Source organism: Drosophila busckii, unplaced genomic scaffold (genome assembly GCF_011750605.1).
Source record: "Drosophila busckii strain San Diego stock center, stock number 13000-0081.31 unplaced genomic scaffold, ASM1175060v1 hic_scaffold_36, whole genome shotgun sequence".
Classification (NCBI taxonomy): Eukaryota; Metazoa; Arthropoda; class Insecta; order Diptera; family Drosophilidae; genus Drosophila; species Drosophila busckii.
Window position 1 is genome coordinate 1 of NW_022872746.1, and position 20,755 is coordinate 20,755.

The following is a 20,755-nucleotide window of genomic DNA, read 5'->3' on the forward strand; positions in this document are numbered from 1 at the left end:
GAAAGCAAGCGAATTTTAATTATATTGCTGTCCCCTTCACTCGCTCTAAGCTTAGGCAGCAATTATCGCTAACCGCATGACTAAAACTTCTAAATGTTTAGCTACAAAAACAATTATTTAAAATCACACTCGTAAATAACATTAAATTTTAATTAGCTAAACACATAAGGCTAAAGCCTTGTCTGAGCGCGCGCTTTATCTTTTATAAATTTTTAAATGCTGCTTTTGTTTAAACTTAATTAATATGCGCATTAAGTTAATTTGCGTAGATTGGCAAAAAAAAAAGAGCTGAAGCTAAGCCCACATAGAATTTAGTTTTCCAGCTGCTTTTTTATCAGCCTCTTATATAAGTTAATAACAATTGCAGCCAGCCAGCAGCTGAATAATAGCCTTTCACTTATTAGCAAAGTGAATTAACATGCCACTAATAACAATAAGCCATAAAGCCAGAAAAAAAATAGCAAAGTGAAGAGAAAACATGAAACAACAAGTGCAATCATGTTGTAGGCACAAATGAAAACAAAACGAAAATAGAAAGAGAAAGAGGGGAGAGAGAGAGAGCAATGAAGACAGTTGTTTGTATGTATGTACAGTTGCTTTGACGTGTCTGCAATAATTAAGAACAAGCTTAGCAACAAGATTGCAGACGGAAGATAAAGGTGAAACAATCATAACAAAAGAAACGAGATCGGACATTAAGTGGCGTTAGCGATGTGCATAAATATAAATATATTTGACCATTTAATATTAAGCTTATCAACTCTTTGCTCGTGTCACGACACGCGCTCAACGCTAAGTGCAGCTTTAAAAACAGCTGTTGCTCATATTAATAATGATGATGATGATGTTCATAATGAAGTCGATTGCATTAGGCTGATGCCGTAATTAAATTATGCACTCGCAATATGTTTATTGCATTGTCTTCTACCCCCCCAGCGCTCAGCAAGCCCACAACGCCAAGTTTCCGTGGCAACAGTTACCTGATCTTGCCGCCACCTCGCATACCCATGAAAGACAAGCGACGCGGCGGCCCCGGCTCGGGCCCCTCGCTCTATGTGCGCCCCCCACGCGAAGCCATACAAATCTCTCTAAACTTCTCCACCATTGAGCCGGACGGTCTGCTGCTCTGGAGCGAGCACAATCGCTTGAAATTCCTGGGCCTAGGCCTGGAGAATGGACACCTGAAGCTCGCCAGCAATCTGCTGGGCAGCAACAATGATACAGTGCAGGCGCCGGCCAGTGGCTTTGTTGCCGATGGCGCCTGGCATGGCACAAGCGTGCTCCTAGATCGTTCACGCCTGGAGTTGCAATTGGATGGCGAGGTAATCTTCACCGAACGCTTGCCGGAGCTGGGCCGCCGCCTGGGCACAACAACAGCGCCAACAACAGGCTTACAGCGGCGCCCCGGCAAGGAGCCCACCATAAGCTACGAGGATGTCTTTTACTTGGGTATGTTTTCATTCTTTCACTTACCGCCTTTTTAATCCCGCCTTATTATTGCTGCGTCTCGCTCGCTCTTACACACTTTACTTGTACTTGCACTTCACTTTCTTTGCAGTTGCGCGATTTACTTAATTTCATCAATTGATCATGCGCATTTTATAAACACTTACTACACTTGCATTTATTGTTATTTTTATAACGTGGCGCGCACTTTTTGTTAGTTTATTTAACGAATTTAAACAAAAACACGAATGCACAACAGGTTAATTTGCCGCAAATTTCAGACTGTCATCAACGTTGGTTTGATGCAATCTTCAGTCGAACATAGACTTTTAAATCGAACATTTGAGTCGAGCTCGAACCGAAACGATCGCTGTTATGCTCAATTCGCGATTAGCAGCGGCTCGATACCAGCTGTTATGTTAATGTTATGTTATGTTTATCAGCTGTTCCTGAAGCGATCGCTGTTATGCTTAAGTCGCTTTTGGCAGCGGCTCGATATCAGCTGTTATGTTATGTTAAGCAGCTGTTGCTGTTAAATGTGAAATGCGCGCTAAAGTTGCTTTGATATTTTTGCAGGTGGTTTTCCCAATCAGGATGCGGTCAGCAAAAGGACACAGGGGCGCTTCTTTGAGCCATTCAAGGGCTGTTTGCAGGATATACAATTTGGTGCAGAGCCAAAGGCCGTTATCAGCGATTTCTCTGCATACCAGGGCGAGAATATTGGCTCTTGTGATCTGCACGGCGACGAGCCAATTGTTGTATAAACAAAGGACAAACAAATCAAAACAAAAAATTTAAAATATATGAAAAAGCAAACAATTTTAAATGTGTAACCTATTTTAGCATTATTCTTATAATTACATGTGAATTGCAATTGCATAATTGTGGACGAAACTTGAAATAAAACTGAGCAAAACAAAAGTTGAAAACCAAAAAAATTAGTAACTAAGCTAAATGTTAAGCGAGTTTATATTTGCAATTTGCAAAATTCCCACACAAGTCAAGGGGTTAAAAACGAAATGAAACGTAAATTTTGTAAATTTTATAGAAATAACGGATGAAAAAATGCAGAAAAACGTTTAGATTAAAAATTTAACGAACTAAACACTTGAACAAAATTTTAGTTTAGGTTATATAAAAGAAAAACTTAGAAAAATAATAGATATTTCTCTTACGTAAGTGATATTTAATGTGGAATAATGCATATGACAAACAAAAAATATACAAAAAACGAAACTCTTTCAACTAAAGTATAATTATGTTATGCAGATTTTGTTTTTTGTTAGCAAGGATTTTGCATTTTTGTTAAATATATTTGTATGTATTTATCTATCTGCCCTATAGTAACTGCCCTTTACTAACAAACTCTGCCATTTAATTTATTTTCTCTAAAACGATCTCAAATTTAGTTATTTAACAATTGTTTTGTTTTTTACTTTTTGTTAATAAACAGATAAGCCGTTTAGTTGCCTTGTAGTAAGTTAGTATTAAAAAATCTCGAAATATTATTTGTCAACAAATTCAAACTACTCTAAAATAAATAAAATACTTTGACTCTTCATACAAAACTATGAAAAATTATACAATACAACAAATATTATTCTTATAAAAGAACATCAAGTAGTTGGATAAAAGAATAAAAAACAAAAAACTTATATATATACAATACTTTATTATACAATTAAATGCAAGAAATAAGAAACTGTAACCAAAACTATGTATTAAGTATGTAACGTTTATTTCAAGTTATTATTTCCCCAATAAAAAACAACAAAATAGAATGAGTTAATTAAAGAAGTTTCAATTAAGCATAGTATGCAAAAAACCATAATTTGAGTTGATTTGTCTGCATCCTTAACGGAAACCAGTTCAAAAAGTGTGGCACTTGGTATCGATACTTTTTAGCTACTTGCTAGGGCTGCCAGCTTGGTCTAATAACATTCAATGCGTTTCATACATGTTGGCACCACTGTGCAATAAAAATTAAAGGAAAAGACGCGTTCTGTTAACAACAAAATGAAATTTTAAGCAATTGAAATGGAAATTGTTGAGGAAACGGACGAGGATGCAAAGCTGCGCCATTTTATTGAGACCATAGACATTGAAAGTGATGTTTTTGACTACTTGAAGAGTAAGTACATATATAAAAGTTTGTTTGTTTATGTTTTTGTTTATGTATATAACTAAATCGCACAGATGCCGGCATATGCTGTAGGCACTTGCAGTATTTAACAGCTGATGATATTAAGGATGCCATACAGCCCATAGGATTGCGCGCTGAATTTAGAGAGAAGCTCTTTGCCTACAAGAGATCTGGTGTAAGTTGTCCTTGAAAAATAGAAAACACCAATGTTAACAAATTGTATTTTAGCAATTGGATGCTTGGAAGGCACCCACAAGAGTTACAGACTGGCTGCGCACCTGCATGTCGCCTTCCAGCAGCTCCGAAAGACCCAATCTGGTGGCGCAAGTGCTCGACAAGAGTCTTAGAGTTCTATTCAGTGAGACAAGCAAGGGCAAAAGGATTATGACACATGCTAACAAATATGGGGTTATCAGCAAAACGCAGCGCAATGAACTTGTAGAAATTATAATGGATTATGTGACGGAACATAATCTGCAATTGGGCGCCAAGAATTGCCATCAGCTCTTTGATGAAATCTGTCAGGTGTTTCCAAGTGAAGTTGAATGGAAGGTAAGCGCCTGAATAAGCATTTGCTTGCTTTAACTTTGGCTTACTTTGCAGGACTTTTATTATATACCACGCAAAGGTAGAAGCAACACAGGTGGACGACTCTTTGTGCGTTACAAGAACATTGTAAGCAAGCGACGCCATAGCATGAAGTTCAGCAAAGGCAGCAGCAGCAAATCCTCATCACCAGCAGCCACTGAAGACAACTATTGGTTGGACGACAACAAGCTCTATGCATTTAAATTGTGCTTGAGTGTGGAGAACAATGAAAATGAGGACTGGCATGATGTATGCGAGAAATGGACAGAGACGTTTCCACTGCGTCAAAGAGAACTCAAGCAAAGGCATAAAGAAGTATTTCTCTTGGGCTGGCCAAAGCTGCGGCATGAGAAGTTTATGGAGCTGGTAAGCCTTAGCCAAACAGCTTTTATTATTAAACTAAATAGTATATTTTTAGATCAACATTGATTTTGAGCATATGCATTGTTTCAAGAATCAGCTGCTGCATAGCAAATGGCCAGAATTCAAATTGAAAATATGTCAGCACTATAAACAAATTGCACATAAGCCGCCTTTTAAGGCATTATTTGAACACGCTGTTAAAAGCAAGGATATGGGTTTGTATTCTAATCATAACTGTTTTAAATTCTTATTAACTTGCGTGCTTACAGCTGTGCAGGATTATATGTACGCCATACTTTTGTTATTCGTTTTGCCAGCTACGGCGCGTTTTGTAAATGAAACAGGCAAAACTAGTCGCCGTGTTTCTGTTTCTGAATCACAGGAAAGTTTTGTGCTGCATGTCAACAGCATTGATGAGCATGAGGAGCTAATGGCGGCTATGAAAAAGAAATGGTTTGCACAGGACTTGACCATACAGCCTTGTCTCATTGTAGAGGGTTCCACCGATATGGATATGGATATAAATACGTACTATGTGCATTTTAATAGTCGACTTACCAAAATGAGCTCCTTTCTGGACAGCTTGGATTTGTGTTTTAAGATATTTCAAGTGCTGCATATTCCGTATCCCAAGGCGTGTTTTGAAGTTTGGCTTTTCATACAAAAATATTTCTATGAAATTGATGCAGAAGCTGATTGCAAATCCTCAAATATAACAGCACTAATTGCAATTCTGGATGGTATTAACATAAGCATATAGAGTTTAAGCTAACAAGTTTATATAATTTATATAGTTAATGTATTTATAAATGTTTAGTCAACAACAACAGCTCTGTCACATTTGATTGGTGCCGTCATGCAGCAACAGAAAGGTGATTCTTCATCCTCATCCTCGTCCTCCTGCTGTGCCATTTGCTGCACTTTATGCTCTTCAGCTTTTTCGCGTCGTTGCACCAATGCGGCAGCTATAAGCAGCAATGTCAATCAATCAATCATTCAGTCAGCAGTTTAAATTTACTCACTCATTGTTTTAAAACAATCTTTGACATGCTCGCCAGTCACTGTGGATGTTTCCTCATACATTAAATCGTTATCCTTGCATAATGATTCAGCTTCTTGCTTTGTTACCGCACGACAAGCCTCCATATCAGTTTTATTTCCAACTAAAATAATCACCGTACTGCTGGCAACCTGCATATCCATATTTAGTTTTCGCGGTTGCATTATAAATTAATTATTTAAATAACTTACAGTTTGACGCAGCTCGTCAATCCATTCCACTGCCTGCTCAAAGCTATCCTTGCTCTGTATATCAAACACAACAAAAATTCCTTCACAATCCTTGTAGTAACTACGCTGTAGATTATGAAAACTATGCACAGGCGGCATTAGCTACTATCAATTTAGTAATGTAAGCATTTTTACCTGGGCTCTCCCGATGAATCCCATAACTTAAGCTTGAGTATGGAGTTACCTTCCTTGATTGTACGCACTTGAAACTCGGCACCAATTGTTGGTGCTTTAATTTGCGGATCACGATCGTTTATATAATGATATAGCAAGGATGTTTTGCCTACAGCCTTGCTGCCTAGCAGCATTATATTAAAGCTATATTTTGGCGTTAAGGTATCAACACGTTGCATATTGACAGTTGAATTGAAACTAAACTAAACTAATATATGTGCAGCCCTTATAAATTATAAGCAAGAGTGTGACTAAAGCCTTAGCTGATTCAGTACGCTATGATTAAAATTTAAAGGAAGTAAGCAGAGCTTTTAGGTTTCAATATTATAAAAGTGTTTCCAAGAAACTTTAAAACTTGTTTAAATTAATTAAGAGCTATAATTATTTATGAAAAAGAAACTAGAGCATATAAAAATCTATTTAATTTATGCAGCGCTTAAAAAAAGATTTTTTCATGCGTTTCGTCGTTCTGTGCTGCTCCAATTTAGCAGCTGTAATTTAAATAATTAAAACTATATTTAAATATAAAATTAAACTTACCAATAGCTGCAAATAATTCCTTTATATTCATGCCCGTTTTAGCTGAAGTTTCCATAAAAATAAAATCATTTTTAGCAGCATACGCCCTAACACGCTCAATATCAATGCATGCAATATTCCAAAGATCTAATTTATTTGCAGCTAAAGCTATGAGCAGCTTTTTATTAAACTAAAATTGAAAAATTATATTAAAATTGTTTATAGCTGGCTGCAGCTTGCACAAACCTTTTTAAGCTCTTTAATCCATTTTAGCGCATTAAGAAAACTTTGCGGATCTTGAATATCAAAAACTATCAAAGCAGCTTGCGCGTTCTCATAGTAAATGGAGGCTAAGCCATGCCAGCTAAAAACTCATAGTATATTTTATTATAGTAATAGTAATATAAGCTATGCACTTACCGCTGCTCCCCAGCCAGCTCCCAAGCTTCAAATTTAGTAGCAGCATTAAAGCATAGACTAGCATAGGTAGCAACTAAAGTTGGTTCGAGCTGCTCCACAAATTTTCCTTTGGTGTAACTTGCTATAATAGCCGACTTGCCCACTGTTGTGTCTCCCAATATAACTAATTTATAGCGTTTAATTATATTAGCTGTCATAGCTGTAGACTCTGCTGCGCTTCACGTTGCAATAACAAATAAATTAAACGAAATATTTTACACGCATCGATATTCTTTAGATGATTCAGCCAAGCTATGAGTATTTTTTCCAGCTCAATTTGTTTTATAAATATATATGTACTATAACATATATATATGATTTTATTTGATTTTTTTTAATATAAATGTTTAAATTTAAATACATACATACAACATGAAAATTATAAATTGGAAAAAATTACACACACACAGCAGTTGGGCATTGATTTAGCTTTGAAGTTCGTTTTTGTGTATTTATTGCAGCTTGACAATCAAATATTGATAATTTTCGTATTACAAAAAAAGAAACAAACAATAGCAATTTTATTTATGTATGTGGGGGTTAAAGTATTTTTCAAGGTTTTATTTGTATATAGTACGACGACTCCACTTTAACTTTATGTTTATCATTATCTGCTTAAACTTCATCCTATATAGCATACGCAATATGTGTTTACGATAATTGTTGTTGTTGTTTTTTTTTAAAGATAATATGTAGTTATAGCATTAAATCTTCGATTGTTGCTAGAATGTGGACAAGAAATAAAGAGCTAAACATACAAACAAATCAAAAATAATTCTTTACAAACTATGCATAATTTCTTTAAATTTTGTTTTTTGCTTTTTTCGTTTTTTTGTTTTAAATTATGTTTTTTAGTGGATTTTCATTTTTTCATATGTGTATATATATATATATATAATAGATTTATATAAATTGCAACTATCACACGTGCCACAAGCGCAACTTGTCCGCCGCTTGAGGGGCACACACATTGCCACAGATCGAGAGTCGAGCGAGTCTTCAGCTTGACGATCTGAACTTGAACTGAAACTTGATCTTAAAACTTGGATTTTGTTTTTTGTTTTTATGGAACGCTGCTGAGAACAACTGCAACTGGAATTTTCTCTGGTTTTTTATCTTAACCCATGCACACACACAATTTAAATGTTCAAAATGTAAACTTTACAATTATGGTTTTTAAGCGTGTTTTACATTATTTTTTTCAAAAATGTTTTTTTTTCTCTTTTGTTTTTTTTTATACAATTCAATTTTCAAACATTGCTACGACACGACGAAAACTTTTCTGCGCTTTCATTTAGCTTAATAATTATATTATAATTATAATTAGAATTTGCAACGGCTTGAGATGAAAACTATGGGTAGAGGGGGAGCAGTGAGGGGCACAGTGGGGTATCCAGAGTAAGAAATGTTATGTAGTGAGAGTAGCGCTCTGATAATTGTTGTTTTTTTACTTTAATTTATTTGTATTTTTAACTAACTTTTTGCTTTTACGTTTCTGTTACTGTGTTTTTTTTTTGTCTCTTCGTTCTATCCATTTAATTTTAATTTATAATTAATATTGTTTATGTTCGAAATGTTTTTCATCATCAGAAAATTAAATTGCTTGCCCCATGCTAGAAGCTGGCTTTAGTTGTTCTTGTATTTTTTTTTGTTTAATTTTAAATAATTTTTTTATTTATAATTATCAGCATAAACTTTTCAAATCTCTCAATGGAAATTTCATTTTCTGCAAAGCAAAGAAGAAGAAAATTAGTTTTCTGAATTATTTATTAATTATAGAGTACGCACCTACAAAAGGACATCACTTGCAGCAATTGTTCGTCGTTTGAGTTGATTCATTCCCGTTGGGCTTTATAACAGATCCTTGATTGGTGTCATTCTTCGGTAGCTTCTTGGCTGCAAGACAACAAATAAAATATTAAAACAAAAACTTTAATGTTTATTGAAGTAAACGCACCAATTGCCAAGAAGATGTCATTGACATTCATGCCCGTCTTCGCGGACGTTTCCATAAACAACAGACCGTTCTCTTCGGCATATTGCTTCGCCTCGTCAAACTCCACGACGCGTATATTGGACAAGTCCGCCTTGTTGCCAGCCAGCGCTATGACAATGTTTGGAGAGGCCTAGAAAATTACAATAAATTAATAGAGAGAATATTCTATAATCCTAATTGGGTCTAAGCTAAAATATACATACAATTTCTCTTCTAATTTATAATTCGCTTCTAAAAGAATGTTCTCAAATCAATTAATAAATATTCAACAATTGAAAAGCATATTCTATAATCTCAATATTCTGGAATTCAATTCCCTTAATGAGTTTATAATTCTATTCCATAACTATAGTCGATAAAATTAAATAAATCAATACAACAATTGAAGAGCATATTCTATAATCTAAATTGGGCCTTAGCAAATATTGTGGAATGCCATTCTACAATTACTTATAGCTCTACTCTATACAAAGCTTTGATTTGCATTAATTATTGCCTTCAATTATTAGACAGACTTTGAGCTATGGCATTCAAGTGGAGAATGCATTGAAGCGTGAAGAGCATTGATGCCGGAAAGAATTAAATGAGTTCAATGCACGCGGCAATGGTACAAAAATTCAATAAATTAAGACTGCAAGCGCGTACAGAAGACAATGTGAATAAAAACAAATGTATATATGCTGGTATGCTGCTCTGCTGCTGCTGCTGGTGCTGATTACATTGACCTTGAGTGCCAGGCACAACTCACTTGTTTATGCAGTTCCTTGACCCAGGTCTTTGCACGCTGAAAACTGTCCTGATTTTGTATGTCATAGACAACGATGGCCGCCTGCGCGCCTCGATAGTACATTGGTGCTAAGCTGTGATACCTGCGCAATAATAATAGATCAATTAATAAAATATGTTGGCATATGTATTAAATTTCTTTAGTTCATACCGCTCTTGACCGGCCGTATCCCAGATCTCAAACTTAACCACCGTATCCTCTATGCAAATGGTTTGTGTTAGAAAGGCCGCACCTATCGTGCTCTCCTGATACTCATGGAACTGGCCCTTAACAAAGCGTAGCACAAGCGATGATTTACCCACTGCCGATTCGCCTAGTAGCACCAATTTGAATTGGCAACTTTTATTCTGCGATGTGCCATTGGGACGTTGTGCCGCGCCAGAGCCTGAACCGCCGCTGCGTGGTGTGGTTGCCATAATTGTGTTGTTGTTGTTACAGTTGCTGCTGCTGCTCTTGAACTACGTTGTTGTTTTTTTATAATATACGGGACGGTTTGTTGCACTCTCTTTTTTTACCCTGACTTGTTCGCTCGCTAGCGCGCTCTCTCTCGTGTGTATCTGCAAAGAGAGAGAATGAAACATGTGTGTAAATAAATATTTTGTTTGTTTTGATATTAAATCCTACATATAGCGGAAATAGCAGCAGCTTTAAGACGCCCCCATAGCAGCAATTAGCTGAGCATAACACAGTAAAAGTGAAACTGTAGATTAGCCCCAATAAATGCATTTTCCAACACTAACAAGGTCAAGGCAAGGCCGCAATCTTATCAGCAAATAAAATTGCACAGTTGTGAAACATTTGAAAAAATTAATACACAGTATGCCAGCCCATATGATAATTGAAGTTAAAGTTCAATCTGAGGAATGTTGGTAAAGTTCGCGTGTCAAACACACACACTCACACACACACTCTAACGTTACTAATTGCAATTTGTTGTTACAACTAAAAATACTTTAGCAAACATGCGCGTTCCTGAAACCTTAAAAATGTTTGAGGCACAGTTATTGTTTTTTGTTTTGACTATATTTTTAGTTTTGCCAATATAGTAAAGGCTTTATGCATAATGTTATCGTCAGACGCTTTATCTTATCTATAAGCCACAAAAAAGTGTGGGCTACCACCACAATATAAAGCTATTTTAGTTATAATAGACTTTAGATAAACATTTTGATGACAAGCCCATAACTAAGGGCTTAAGTAAACAGCAACATAGATAATGTTAACATTGAAAAGATATGTTCTATGTTTTTATGTAAGCAACTCTGTGTAACTCTCTCTTAATCTCCAGCTGGTGATCCCTTTTTATCAGGCTCTTGCGCTATTTTTTGCTTTATTACTCATGCAGGGTATACCGCACAGTGGTATTGAACCCATACGCACAATGCTGTTATCAGAGCACGTTAACATGATTCACAATTAACATAAACACATGTGTGTCTCACACTCTCATACTCTCTCCTCTCTCATTCTCATACTGGGCGCGCAACAGTTTAGTTGCTAGTTCAATCGATTTGTTACCAAGGTAACTTTTGCATGCCTTTACACATACAGTTACACACGCGCATATGTATGCATGCATGTAAACTCCCATTTGCATTATATTGGCATTTACATTGTTCGTCACAATTAATTAACAGCTCAATGCTAATGCTCTTGAGATACGAAGAGAGAAGAGAGCGCGCGCACGCGAGTGTGAGAGCGAGAGCGTAAAGCAAAAGATCAGCAGACGCAGCTTGAAGCGGAAATCGAGGGGCGTGTAAGTTGACACAAACGATAAAAATCAATGCAAAATGAATTACAAGCAGTTGCCAAGCAAGGGGGAGCGGCAGCGCCTTTACACAGGCAGACAGACAGACAGCCAGCGAGCTGAGAGAAAGTGCAAATGCAATGCAATATTATTATTGTTGTGTGTCTTGGCACATTATTAAATTAAGTCGGCTACGCTAGAGAAATATGCAGACGACAATAACAAACTTGTTGTAAAAATGTATTTTCTGCTATTTCTCTATTAAACGTCGTCAGCAGTCAGCGGAATTGTTGGAGGTTTTGGCGCTTTGGAGCAAAGTGCACACACACACACACATACAAATAAACAGAGTTGTCAAGCACGACACACACAAACACAGATTTGTGGGAGCTCAAATATTGCGCTCTCGCTCACACGCTGCTGAAAAAATTTCACTTCAATTGTTTTTTCATTGCACTTTTATCACAAGCAGCTTTTATTGCATTTTTTAAAAACACATCACATGACTGCAATTTAAACTGTTAATTGTTTGCTTAAGCAGTATATTTAAATAATAAAAAATAATTGTAACATACGAAAAGCGGCAAACGCTCGATAAACTTTCAATAGCAAATAATTTTTGAAACAACAATGAACAACAGAGTAAGGAAATTACCGTTGAGAACAGCTGACGATGCGTCATTCACACAAAAGAAAGAATGCAAAGAGAGCACACAAAAGAGAATTGATATTTTTTATGTGTGTGTGTTGGTGTAACAATAACAGTCATACGCATAGTTACGCTTATCAGTTAAGATATGTAGTAAAAATTGCAAGCAGTAAAAACTGGTATTAATATATAAAATGCAAGGCATTGAATTACAAATAAAGATAACTGTATTGAGAGCGTTAAGTTAATAAATCTGGGCTGCCTGCTTCTATTTGTATGCAGAGCACTGTACAGTGTGCTGAGAGTCAACAAGTGTAAAGCAAAAATATGCGTAATTGTAATAAATTTGATAGGCTATGGGCCAAAGCAAAACGAAACACTAATTTGTATATGCATGGTACAAATGTATTAATTCCTAACACGTCGACAGCTTTTTTTTGGCGTTTCTTAAGCTGCGTCAGCGCAATTGGAAAAGCATAGAAAGGGTGTATACATGTATTGGATACGCACACACACACACATGAACAGAAAAACTATGTGAATTTTGTTTACATTTGCCGCAGAGTCTGAAGAATTTTATTTCTTTTTGCCGACAGACGAAGGCAGCGGGGGCGTCAACGATAAGTGACGATTGTAGATAAGTACACACACACACAGAGACGCACACACATTGGCACAAAGAGCGCTTGAGATTTTTAAGACGCAAAAAAATAGTATATAGCCAAGACACAAAGAATTAGCAAGCGAATATCTTGAGCTGATTACTAGGCTGGCGCGTTACACAGCTGCACACCTGTATATTTGGGTTATTCACCGTTAATATATTGCCCTTTTGCTTATCAAGCGAAAACAAACACACTTATTACGCTATTTTAACACCACTGTGCATTGCATACAAATTGTCTCTATCTCGCTTGCACACACGCTTTTGCGAAGCAAAGGCTTCCCAATATCATGCTCCATCGCGCTCGCTCCCACGCGCAGCCAATGCGGAACAGGCGTGTATGTGTGTGTGTGTGTTTCTCTCTTCTCGCCTGCTGCTGCCTATCGATGACGATTGTAATGGTGGACATGAAAATTTTTTTACACAACTTTCTTAATTAATGGGCGAAAATACAACAACGCCATTAGCACTAGCACCTGTATGCAATACGCACTTTTCTTATTCAATTAATATGCACACTTTTAGCTCTTGCAACACACGCTTTGTTTAGATTCGCCTCTGATTTACGGTTTCTTATTTGCGTTTTTTTCGAACGTCACGCACACAAAGATAGACACTGACTGACTCTCTTGGCTAGCAGCAAATTGCAGCTCTTGTTTTTTGTATTTCTCGACTGCTGGGCGTGACTTGCACTCTGTTAATTAGCGCTATGCTTCACGCATACATTACACGTATTATAAACAATTACCACTGCGTATTTTTTGCAATCAACTCTTGATTATTGTGGGCCTGAACTTGAATCCCTTTTTTAATGTTTTTTTTTGGTCTAACAATTTTACTCACCGCGGATGACACTGTGTTGCGCGAAATAAGAAAAGAGGTACGGCAGCACCGATAGGTATCGATGCTTCTCGACGGTATCGTAATCGTAAAGGTAATAACATTGCCAGAGTCTCGAAGTGAAAACGTCAAACGAAAATAGAAAAAAACGCAAGTGTTGATTTAATTATTAAACTAATACAGCAAGCTAAGGGCAAAGCCTTAGCAACAGTGAATAGCGCATATGAAAGACATTAAGCCGCATCCTGTGTAAAAAACAATTTTAAATCAAAAGCACACACACATAGACAGACTACTACGACGCACACATACAAACGTATTCAATTTGTGATCTGTGCTGCGCCTCCTTTGCTCATACACACACACACACACACACGCACGCAACACACCAATACAGTTGAACGTCGCAGTTTTCACAGCTGCAACGCAAATTATAAAAAGGAGTTTGCAAAATTTGTTGCACGTCGTGAAGTAAAAGAAAACTAAATCGGAAAAGTGCTAAAAGAAAACTTAACAAAGGTGAGCATATTATTGATTTTGTATGTGGACAATGGTTAATGCTTATGAGTTTTTAGATTTTGTTCAAGAACATACCACACTTGCCACAAGCTGTTGCACTTACAAAATTTTCCTTACACTACCACAAACATACATTCTAATGTACATGCACTAATCCCCGGGACATAATGCACGTGGTGGCGGCAAAAAGGGCGTCGTAGGCGTGTACCCCACACACATACATACACATACATGCAGCCACACACACACACACAGTTACCTGTTCCGGAAAATTCACTAATATACATTGCATACGTAGCGGATAGCTGATAACATACATATACACTCATATGAATAGCGGGTATGCAACAGTATGAAGAATTATTATTTATCGTTGACTCTTGATTGGATCAGCCGGAAAAGTTTGTGATATTTAAAGTTGTGATATTATAGGTCAGTTTAAACAGGTTTAAGCTGAACGATCGTAGAGTGCAAGTGTACTGGGGGCCAAGAGCACAGAGAGCTTCAGCAAAAGTTGTGCAAAATATTTTATTGAGTGAATGTAATTTATAATAATATGGTTTGCAGTTATATAACGTTTCATTTACTTCAGCTCAGCTACAGTTTAAATGTTTTAAAACAGTTAACACACTGATACACTAGTTTATATAAACAATACACATTTTTCAACAATTCTAATAATTATTTTCAATAATTTTGTAGATGGAAATAACACAGCAGCCATTGATTGGCAAGCTGCGCTACTAAGCGAGTAACGAGGAGCAAGAAACCGAAGAACAAAAGGCGGATCATGAGAAGCATGTTCCGTCCGATCAAAAAGATCTTTACGTATATACAAAAAAATGCAAGTAACGGCACAATGTTTGGCAACGCAAGCACATTAAAAGTGGAGGAGCAACAGCAGGAGCAGGCGCAGGAAGTACAAGAGCTGCAAGGGACGACGCCTTCGCCACCGCCACAGCACGCACAGGAAGAGGATGACATCGAGCGTCAAATCAAGACATCAATAATTGATGCAAGCAAAGTGAAAGCAAAGTTGGTGCTGCCATTGGAGCTGCAGCTGGATGATGAGCTGGCAGACTTTGCCGAAGAGCCCGTGAACGTTGTAGCTGCCGCCGCAGCGGAGGAAGAAGAGCTGGATGAGCAGTTTCTGGAGCTAGAGAATTTCCCGAATAATGAGATTATAGTGCTGGAAACAGAGCTCAATTCGTCGCTAGCCTCGGACAATGTAAGCGAAGATCCGCTGGCCTTAGAGGAGGTTGAAGAGCAGCAGCTGGAAAGCACTGGCAATTTGCTGTGGCTAGAGACGCCGCAAGCCAGCACAGGTACAACTACGGGCCAAGCGCAAGAGCTGAAGAAGAGCAAGGAGTTGGAGCTGCGCAGCGATGGCGGCTCGGACTCGGGCTTGGGCAGTGAAAACGATAGGCAAGCTATTAAGCCGCTACGCTCGAATCTTAAGCGTCGCCTGGAGGATGAGCTGCCCGAGCTGAGCGGCGTTGAGCCGGATGTCAGCGTGCAGAAGCGCGCCAAGCGCAGCATAAACTTTGACAGCGTCAAAGTTTACTATTTTCCACGTCAGCAAGGCTTCAGCTGTGTGCCCACCGTCGGCGGCTGCACGCTGGGCATGGCGGCGCGTCATATAGCATTCAAGACCATGACGCTGGCGGAGCATGCGGCCGAGCTGCGGCGCGCGCATCGCAGTCAGCAGCAACAACAGCAGGAGCAGCAGCTGGGCAACAGCAATAGCAGCGACGATAGCGAAGAGTCTGAAGAGGATTACTTGAGCGAATGCAGCGGCAGCGATGCCGACGATGGTTCCAATGGCTTCCTGCAGCCGGTGACGCCCAAGCAGCGACGTGCGCTGCTCAAAGCCGCTGGCGTGCGTAAAATCGATGCCAATGAGAAGCGCGACTGCCGCGACATACGCAACTCGCGTGAGGTTTGCGGCTGCTCCTGCCGCGAGTTTTGTGATCCCGAAACCTGCGCCTGCAGTCAGGCGGGCATCAAGTGTCAAGTGGATCGCGCTATGTTTCCTTGTGGCTGCTCGCGTGAAGCTTGCGGCAACACTGTGGGTCGCGTGGAGTTCAATCCGACGCGTGTGCGCACGCATTATATACACACGGTGATGCGTCTGGAGCTGGAGCAGCGCCAGAGTCAGGGTGCGCCCAATTTGGTATATGCCAGCTCCAGCTCAAATGGCAACAGCTTGCCTGCGGCCAGCAGCAGTTCCACTGCTGGTTCTTCCTCCACCAGCTGTTACTTCATGCAGCCGCAATCCAACTATAGCTCCGGCTATGCCTCGCCAGCCTATACGCCCGACTCCAGCGTTAGCTACTATCATCAGCAGCCACAGGCGCCGACCGCTGCCGTAACAGCAACTTCAGTTGCTGGTTTTGCCGCCAGCTACGCACCTATGGACAGCCTGGACTCTGGACTCTTTGCCAGCGGCAGCAATGCAACGCCCTCCTATGGCGAACTGCTGGCGCCCAGCTTTCTGCATCAGCCCATTAGCCAGCACTATGCCAGCACACAGGTGAGTGTGACAGCCAAATAAAATCGGATTAAACCAATTCCAATAAGAAATAGTGTTAATTGATTGAATTATCAAGTGGCACATTGAACTATTTTCTATTTATTTATATTGTACCCTCTACTTTGCAGTTGAACGCATACAGCTCCTACCCAACGCCAACGACGCCAGCTGTGCCAGGCTTAGGCGCTGCCACGCCCACAGTGCAGTACAGTTCATGCGCAGTGCCATCGGTGCCGCCGTTTGGCAATGCCACAACAACCGCCTCGAATGCCACGCTATATCAACAGCCACATGTATTAGAAACAACCACCGCCGCCGGCGCAGCCACCAACATCAGTCGAATCAGCAGCAGCATGTCGCTCAGCTCCAGCAATTGTGCAGTTGGACTCTCGCGTCTTGTGAGCGTCAGCACAACAAATGATTTTATTATTGGTGGCAGTTCATCGCGACTGTCGCAGATTACAGAGCTGCTGCAGCATAATCGCAGCACTACCGCCGCCTTGGTCGCCGTCTCCGAGGGCTATACGGTGCACAATAACAACAACAACAACAACAATAGCTCGTCTAGCAGCACGCAGGACAATTCAATTGATACGCCACCCATTGTGGAGGAGGCGCAGCGTAACAGCTGCTTGGGCTTTGAGGAGCTGCCACCACCGCCGCTGCCCATTGTCGCTGTACATAATGCACCCAACAAGCAGCAGCCACTGCAGCTGCAGTCGCCGCCAACGCCGTCGACGCCAACACAATCGATGGGTGTGCTCACCATTACCGCACGCCAGCCGCTGGACACGAATCTGGGCAACGGTGGATAAATTCGGGAATAGTTTTTATAGCAATTTTTACACAGCAGAAGACTTAATTACGTTTAAGTATCAAGCGTCGTAATCAAAAAAACAAAAAACCTAAATTAAACAAAAAGAATAGACATGTCTAAACGGCAGTTTGTTGATTGTTTAGAACGTTGCTCGAAAATACTTTTTATGCAAATTCTAACAACTTTGTATTAACGCTTTGTTCTCGAACAAAATCTCTGTAATTATTTCAAGTAATCCCAATGAAATTTTAAAACATTTTAACTGACGCATGTGCATTTCGCAATGCTACTTTATTTATCGATACCATCGATATACATTGCAGCATCTACTACAGCTCACTTCAAAACTATTTTTAAAGCATAAATTATTAACATTTTTTTTAACTAATGTAATACAAGTTACTTATCGATTTTAGAGCTTAGTATCAACACTGCCCGTTTAGGCGCCTGCCCCTGTGTTAAAACTCCTACTGCGACGTCTACTCCCCCTCTTCCCCTCGCATGTCGCAGTCTCTTTTTAATGGCGCCATTGAACACGCCACTGTATAAATCAGTTTAATTGTTACAACTCTAATTAGTATTAGTTGATAAGCTAATATTATGTAATTTAGTCACTTTGTTGCTACAAAAAAACAATTGCAGTTGATAATCTACTTTTAATTTCACCAATTTTTTTTTACAAACTTTGTTCAACAAAAACAATTTGTTGTAAACTAATATAAAAACGTAAATATATGCGCAAAATTAATCAATAGCAAGCTAATCCCCCACACACGTTTAGCGTTGTCTCAACGAATTTAAAACAGCTGAGCCTTAATATTAATTAATTTACCTATTTGTTTAAAGCTTTTTGTTCCATATCAATTTATTGTGTGTGTACTGCATTTAGTTGAAACAAATAATAGCTTTCTTTTAAAGAAATTATTTGCAATTTGCTTTGTTTTTAAATAATTTGTGGCTGCTGTGCTGGCGACCTCAATGTTTTTAAGTATTCATTTAGTTTCTTAAGCTGAGCAATTCTTTGACCTGTAGCCGTAATGAACCAAATGGCAGCAGCAACAATAAACAACAACAACAAACACAAATATTATAAATATATATATACATACTAGACATGAATTAGTAATACATAATGTAACTTGATAAACAAACAACAAAGAAAAGAATATAAAACAACATGAAAAGAAAAACAACTCAAAAATAAACTAAATTAAAGAATAAATGCAATTATTGAAATAAAAATTGAGTAAAAAACATTTAATTTGTTACTTGATTTCTCAAGAAATTCCATGTACACATTATTTTGTTACAGCAAAGATGCTTTAAATCCGGCTTAGAAAATTCTTATTCCATTAATTTCTTACAATCATGAACCAATCAAAAATAATATTTTTTTGCTGGAAGTTCTTTTTCGTCATATCGCGACTTTGCCTACAAGTATTTAACGTGGCATAATGATTAGATAATATATGACCTCAGCAAAGTCACACACAACGTATACTTAATATTACGTATACACAGCATTAAGTAAAAGTGGGTCTTATCGCTAATGTAGCATTAAAAATTCAAGTAGTTGAATGACATTAGAAAAATGTTAAAAGTTTAATATCATTATCATCGTATTGGTTAAGTACGCCAATTTGTTTGCGCACAGTGTCCTCAATTTCGGCAAAGAGCAAGCTATCCGCATGGCTAACAAAGGGATGTTCCATTTGACCAGCAATGATGGCCTGACGCACTGCCTCCGCCTCATAGCGCATGCCCTCCGAATTGGCATAGTTGGTGGCATGTTTGCCTTTGGGTGGCAGCCATTCGCGCTCTTGGCCATCAATGTCTATAAGCTTGTTGGGCGTCCAGAAATCAACGAGCTAGGTGTGTGAGAGAGAGATTATTATGGAGCTGATAAGACGCTGATAAGCTGAGCATACCGTCACTTGACCTTTGCTGCCCTTGATGACAGCCAAGTTGTCCAGTTTCTCACGCGCAGAGAAACGCATTTTGGCCTTGCGCTCACCACTGTAGCTGAGAGTAACGCAAACATCATCATCTATGCCCTCGGCATTGGTCAGACCGGTGGCTTCAATCTTAACAGGGCGTTGCTGAAAAGCCCATTGGGATACTTGTATGGTATATATGCCCAGATCATAGACCACACCGCCGCCCAGCTCACGTTTTCTATAAACAATTGTTAAAAAATATATTCCATTTATCTGCCTGGCAAAACTCACTGCAGTCGGTCCACTTGTGTCAGCGGAAAACCAAAGTTAACCACCACTTCCTGCACTTCACCCAGCTTGCCTTCATCGATGAGCTGCTTGACATGCGCATAGGAGGGAAAGAAGCGCGACCAGACAGCTTCCATAAAGAAACGTTTGTTGGCCTTGGCAGTAGCCACCATGCCCTGTACTTGCTTTCTGTTCATAGCCAGCGGCTTCTCGCAGAGCACATGTTTGCCATTGTTCAGCATCAGCAGCGACACTTCATAGTGCTGTGGATTCAGTGTGCCTATGTAGACCACATCTATAAAGAGAGCAAGCTTAGTTTATGTTATTTCTATGTTGGGTTAATGATACTTGCCCACATCCTGACGCTTTGCCAGCTCCTCATAGCTACCCAGAGCATTTGGTATCTCATGCTTCTTGGCAAACTCTTGTGCTCTGTCCAGCGCGCGTGCAGCAACTGCAACCACTTGGTGCTCCGTAGCGGGCAGCGTGCCAAGCGCTATAACAAAATCCTCGCTGATTTTACCGGCGGATGCAATGCCCCAACGTAACATGTTTAAAGGTAGAACAATAACTGCACTTGCTTTGTTAAGAGGCTGTTGGTTTAATATAAAACAGAGGGGTAGAGCGATAAGCTTAAGTGGAATGCACTAGAATTTCAATAGTGTTGAACAAAGCGGTAGTTAGAATTCCGTAAAAGGGGATGAGTCGCTGGCCCCCACATGAGAACACCCCTGTTATTTGATTACAACGAAGGCTCGCTGCAACAGGTGTGCCAGCACTTAATTAAACATGCCAAGTGCATTTATATTTACATAAGTATATATAAACTAAAATACACTAAATGCAAGTTTACTGACCTTTAACTATGCTGTCTTGCTTGACCTGCTCTATATCACTTTGTTGATTGTTTAGCGCAAATATTTTTGTTTTGATATACGTTACTTCTAATAATCTGGCAATGTTAAGCGCTGAGCAGAAAATGTTAAGTGAGCACTG

General features: G+C 39.0%; 7 protein-coding genes across 11 annotated transcripts; 3 read left to right on the forward strand and 4 right to left on the reverse strand.

The window, feature by feature from the left end:
- Positions 1–936: 936 nt before the first annotated feature.
- Positions 937–2,574, forward strand: LOC117135016 (protein eyes shut-like; the record flags this gene model as incomplete). The annotated part of the gene is made up of 2 exons (XM_033294811.1): positions 937–1,449; positions 2,023–2,574. Coding segments are annotated over 2 exons (701 nt in total), but the record flags the coding sequence as incomplete, so codon positions are not given.
- Positions 2,575–3,437: 863 nt separating this feature from the next.
- On the forward strand, positions 3,438–5,361 carry LOC108595416 (maker589). Of its 3 annotated transcripts, XM_017980646.1 has the most exons (6): positions 3,438–3,577; positions 3,643–3,764; positions 3,818–4,141; positions 4,193–4,543; positions 4,596–4,755; positions 4,810–5,361. In XM_017980646.1, exons 1-6 carry the CDS (start codon positions 3,484–3,486, stop codon positions 5,298–5,300), a joined length of 1,542 nt encoding a protein of 513 aa, XP_017836135.1. In that variant the 5' UTR covers positions 3,438–3,483; the 3' UTR covers positions 5,301–5,361. The 3 variants fall into 3 exon arrangements, with proteins under 3 accessions (XP_017836135.1, XP_033150701.1, XP_033150700.1); XM_033294810.1 differs by lacking the exons at positions 4,596–4,755; positions 4,810–5,361 and having other exon boundaries at positions 4,218–4,360; XM_033294809.1 differs by lacking the exons at positions 3,438–3,577; positions 3,643–3,764 and having other exon boundaries at positions 4,053–4,141; positions 4,218–4,543.
- LOC108600546 (ras-related protein Rab-5A-like) lies at positions 5,287–6,325 on the reverse strand. Its single transcript, XM_017988206.1, has 4 exons — positions 5,966–6,325; positions 5,792–5,912; positions 5,563–5,731; positions 5,287–5,505 (listed from the first exon to the last, which is right to left on the reverse strand). The coding sequence occupies exons 1-4, from the start codon at positions 6,181–6,183 to the stop codon at positions 5,354–5,356; spliced, it is 660 nt and encodes a 219-aa protein (XP_017843695.1). The 5' UTR covers positions 6,184–6,325; the 3' UTR covers positions 5,287–5,353.
- A 417-nt stretch (positions 6,326–6,742) lies between these two features.
- LOC108595425 (ras-related protein Rab-5A-like) lies at positions 6,743–7,245 on the reverse strand. Its single transcript, XM_017980657.1, has 2 exons — positions 6,944–7,245; positions 6,743–6,887 (listed from the first exon to the last, which is right to left on the reverse strand). Exons 1-2 carry the CDS (start codon positions 7,138–7,140, stop codon positions 6,743–6,745), a joined length of 342 nt encoding a protein of 113 aa, XP_017836146.1. The 5' UTR covers positions 7,141–7,245.
- Positions 7,246–8,488: 1,243 nt separating this feature from the next.
- Positions 8,489–13,662, reverse strand: LOC108607223 (ras-related protein Rab-5B-like). 2 transcript variants are annotated; one of them, XM_017997907.1, is made up of 6 exons: positions 13,574–13,662; positions 9,916–10,322; positions 9,727–9,847; positions 8,940–9,108; positions 8,771–8,878; positions 8,489–8,708 (listed from the first exon to the last, which is right to left on the reverse strand). In XM_017997907.1, the coding sequence occupies exons 2-5, from the start codon at positions 10,179–10,181 to the stop codon at positions 8,784–8,786; spliced, it is 651 nt and encodes a 216-aa protein (XP_017853396.1). In that variant the 5' UTR covers positions 10,182–10,322; positions 13,574–13,662; the 3' UTR covers positions 8,489–8,708; positions 8,771–8,783. The 2 variants fall into 2 exon arrangements, with proteins under 2 accessions (XP_017853396.1, XP_017853389.1); XM_017997900.1 differs by lacking the exon at positions 13,574–13,662 and adding an exon at positions 13,319–13,516.
- Positions 13,663–13,767: 105 nt separating this feature from the next.
- Positions 13,768–18,173, forward strand: LOC108607199. 2 transcript variants are annotated; one of them, XM_017997866.2, is made up of 3 exons: positions 13,768–14,184; positions 14,887–16,717; positions 16,846–18,173. In XM_017997866.2, exons 2-3 carry the CDS (start codon positions 14,975–14,977, stop codon positions 17,530–17,532), a joined length of 2,430 nt encoding a protein of 809 aa, XP_017853355.1. In that variant the 5' UTR covers positions 13,768–14,184; positions 14,887–14,974; the 3' UTR covers positions 17,533–18,173. The 2 variants fall into 2 exon arrangements, with proteins under 2 accessions (XP_017853355.1, XP_017853364.1); XM_017997875.1 differs by lacking the exon at positions 13,768–14,184 and adding an exon at positions 14,599–14,616.
- Positions 18,174–19,107: 934 nt separating this feature from the next.
- Positions 19,108–20,700, reverse strand: LOC108607215 (trans-1,2-dihydrobenzene-1,2-diol dehydrogenase). The gene is made up of 5 exons (XM_017997887.1): positions 20,617–20,700; positions 20,112–20,352; positions 19,763–20,054; positions 19,463–19,709; positions 19,108–19,402 (listed from the first exon to the last, which is right to left on the reverse strand). The coding sequence occupies exons 2-5, from the start codon at positions 20,308–20,310 to the stop codon at positions 19,118–19,120; spliced, it is 1,023 nt and encodes a 340-aa protein (XP_017853376.1). The 5' UTR covers positions 20,311–20,352; positions 20,617–20,700; the 3' UTR covers positions 19,108–19,117.
- Positions 20,701–20,755: the final 55 nt, after the last annotated feature.

Coding starts and splice junctions, on each gene's coding strand:
- LOC108607199 (XM_017997866.2), top strand. CDS start 14,975: ATGAGAAGCATGTTCCGTCCGATCAAAAAGATCTTTACGTATATACAA. Junction 16,718..16,845: donor AGCACTATGCCAGCACACAG/GTGAGTGTGACA, acceptor TCTACTTTGCAG/TTGAACGCATACAGCTCCTA.
- LOC108607223 (XM_017997907.1), bottom strand. CDS start 10,181: ATGGCAACCACACCACGCAGCGGCGGTTCAGGCTCTGGCGCGGCACAA. Junction 9,848..9,915: donor GATACGGCCGGTCAAGAGCG/GTATGAACTAAA, acceptor ATTATTGCGCAG/GTATCACAGCTTAGCACCAA. Junction 9,109..9,726: donor TCAAGGAACTGCATAAACAA/GTGAGTTGTGCC, acceptor GTAATTTTCTAG/GCCTCTCCAAACATTGTCAT.
- LOC108595416 (XM_017980646.1), top strand. CDS start 3,484: ATGGAAATTGTTGAGGAAACGGACGAGGATGCAAAGCTGCGCCATTTT. Junction 3,765..3,817: donor TTGCCTACAAGAGATCTGGT/GTAAGTTGTCCT, acceptor ATTGTATTTTAG/CAATTGGATGCTTGGAAGGC. Junction 4,142..4,192: donor CAAGTGAAGTTGAATGGAAG/GTAAGCGCCTGA, acceptor CTTACTTTGCAG/GACTTTTATTATATACCACG.
- LOC108607215 (XM_017997887.1), bottom strand. CDS start 20,310: ATGTTACGTTGGGGCATTGCATCCGCCGGTAAAATCAGCGAGGATTTT. Junction 19,710..19,762: donor ACACAAGTGGACCGACTGCA/GTGAGTTTTGCC, acceptor AATTGTTTATAG/AAAACGTGAGCTGGGCGGCG. Junction 19,403..19,462: donor GCAGCAAAGGTCAAGTGACG/GTATGCTCAGCT, acceptor TCACACACCTAG/CTCGTTGATTTCTGGACGCC.
- LOC108600546 (XM_017988206.1), bottom strand. CDS start 6,183: ATGCAACGTGTTGATACCTTAACGCCAAAATATAGCTTTAATATAATG. Junction 5,732..5,791: donor TTGACGAGCTGCGTCAAACT/GTAAGTTATTTA, acceptor ATGGATATGCAG/GTTGCCAGCAGTACGGTGAT. Junction 5,506..5,562: donor AGATTGTTTTAAAACAATGA/GTGAGTAAATTT, acceptor TGCTGCTTATAG/CTGCCGCATTGGTGCAACGA.
- LOC108595425 (XM_017980657.1), bottom strand. CDS start 7,140: ATGACAGCTAATATAATTAAACGCTATAAATTAGTTATATTGGGAGAC. Junction 6,888..6,943: donor GAGCTGGCTGGGGAGCAGCG/GTAAGTGCATAG, acceptor ATGAGTTTTTAG/CTGGCATGGCTTAGCCTCCA.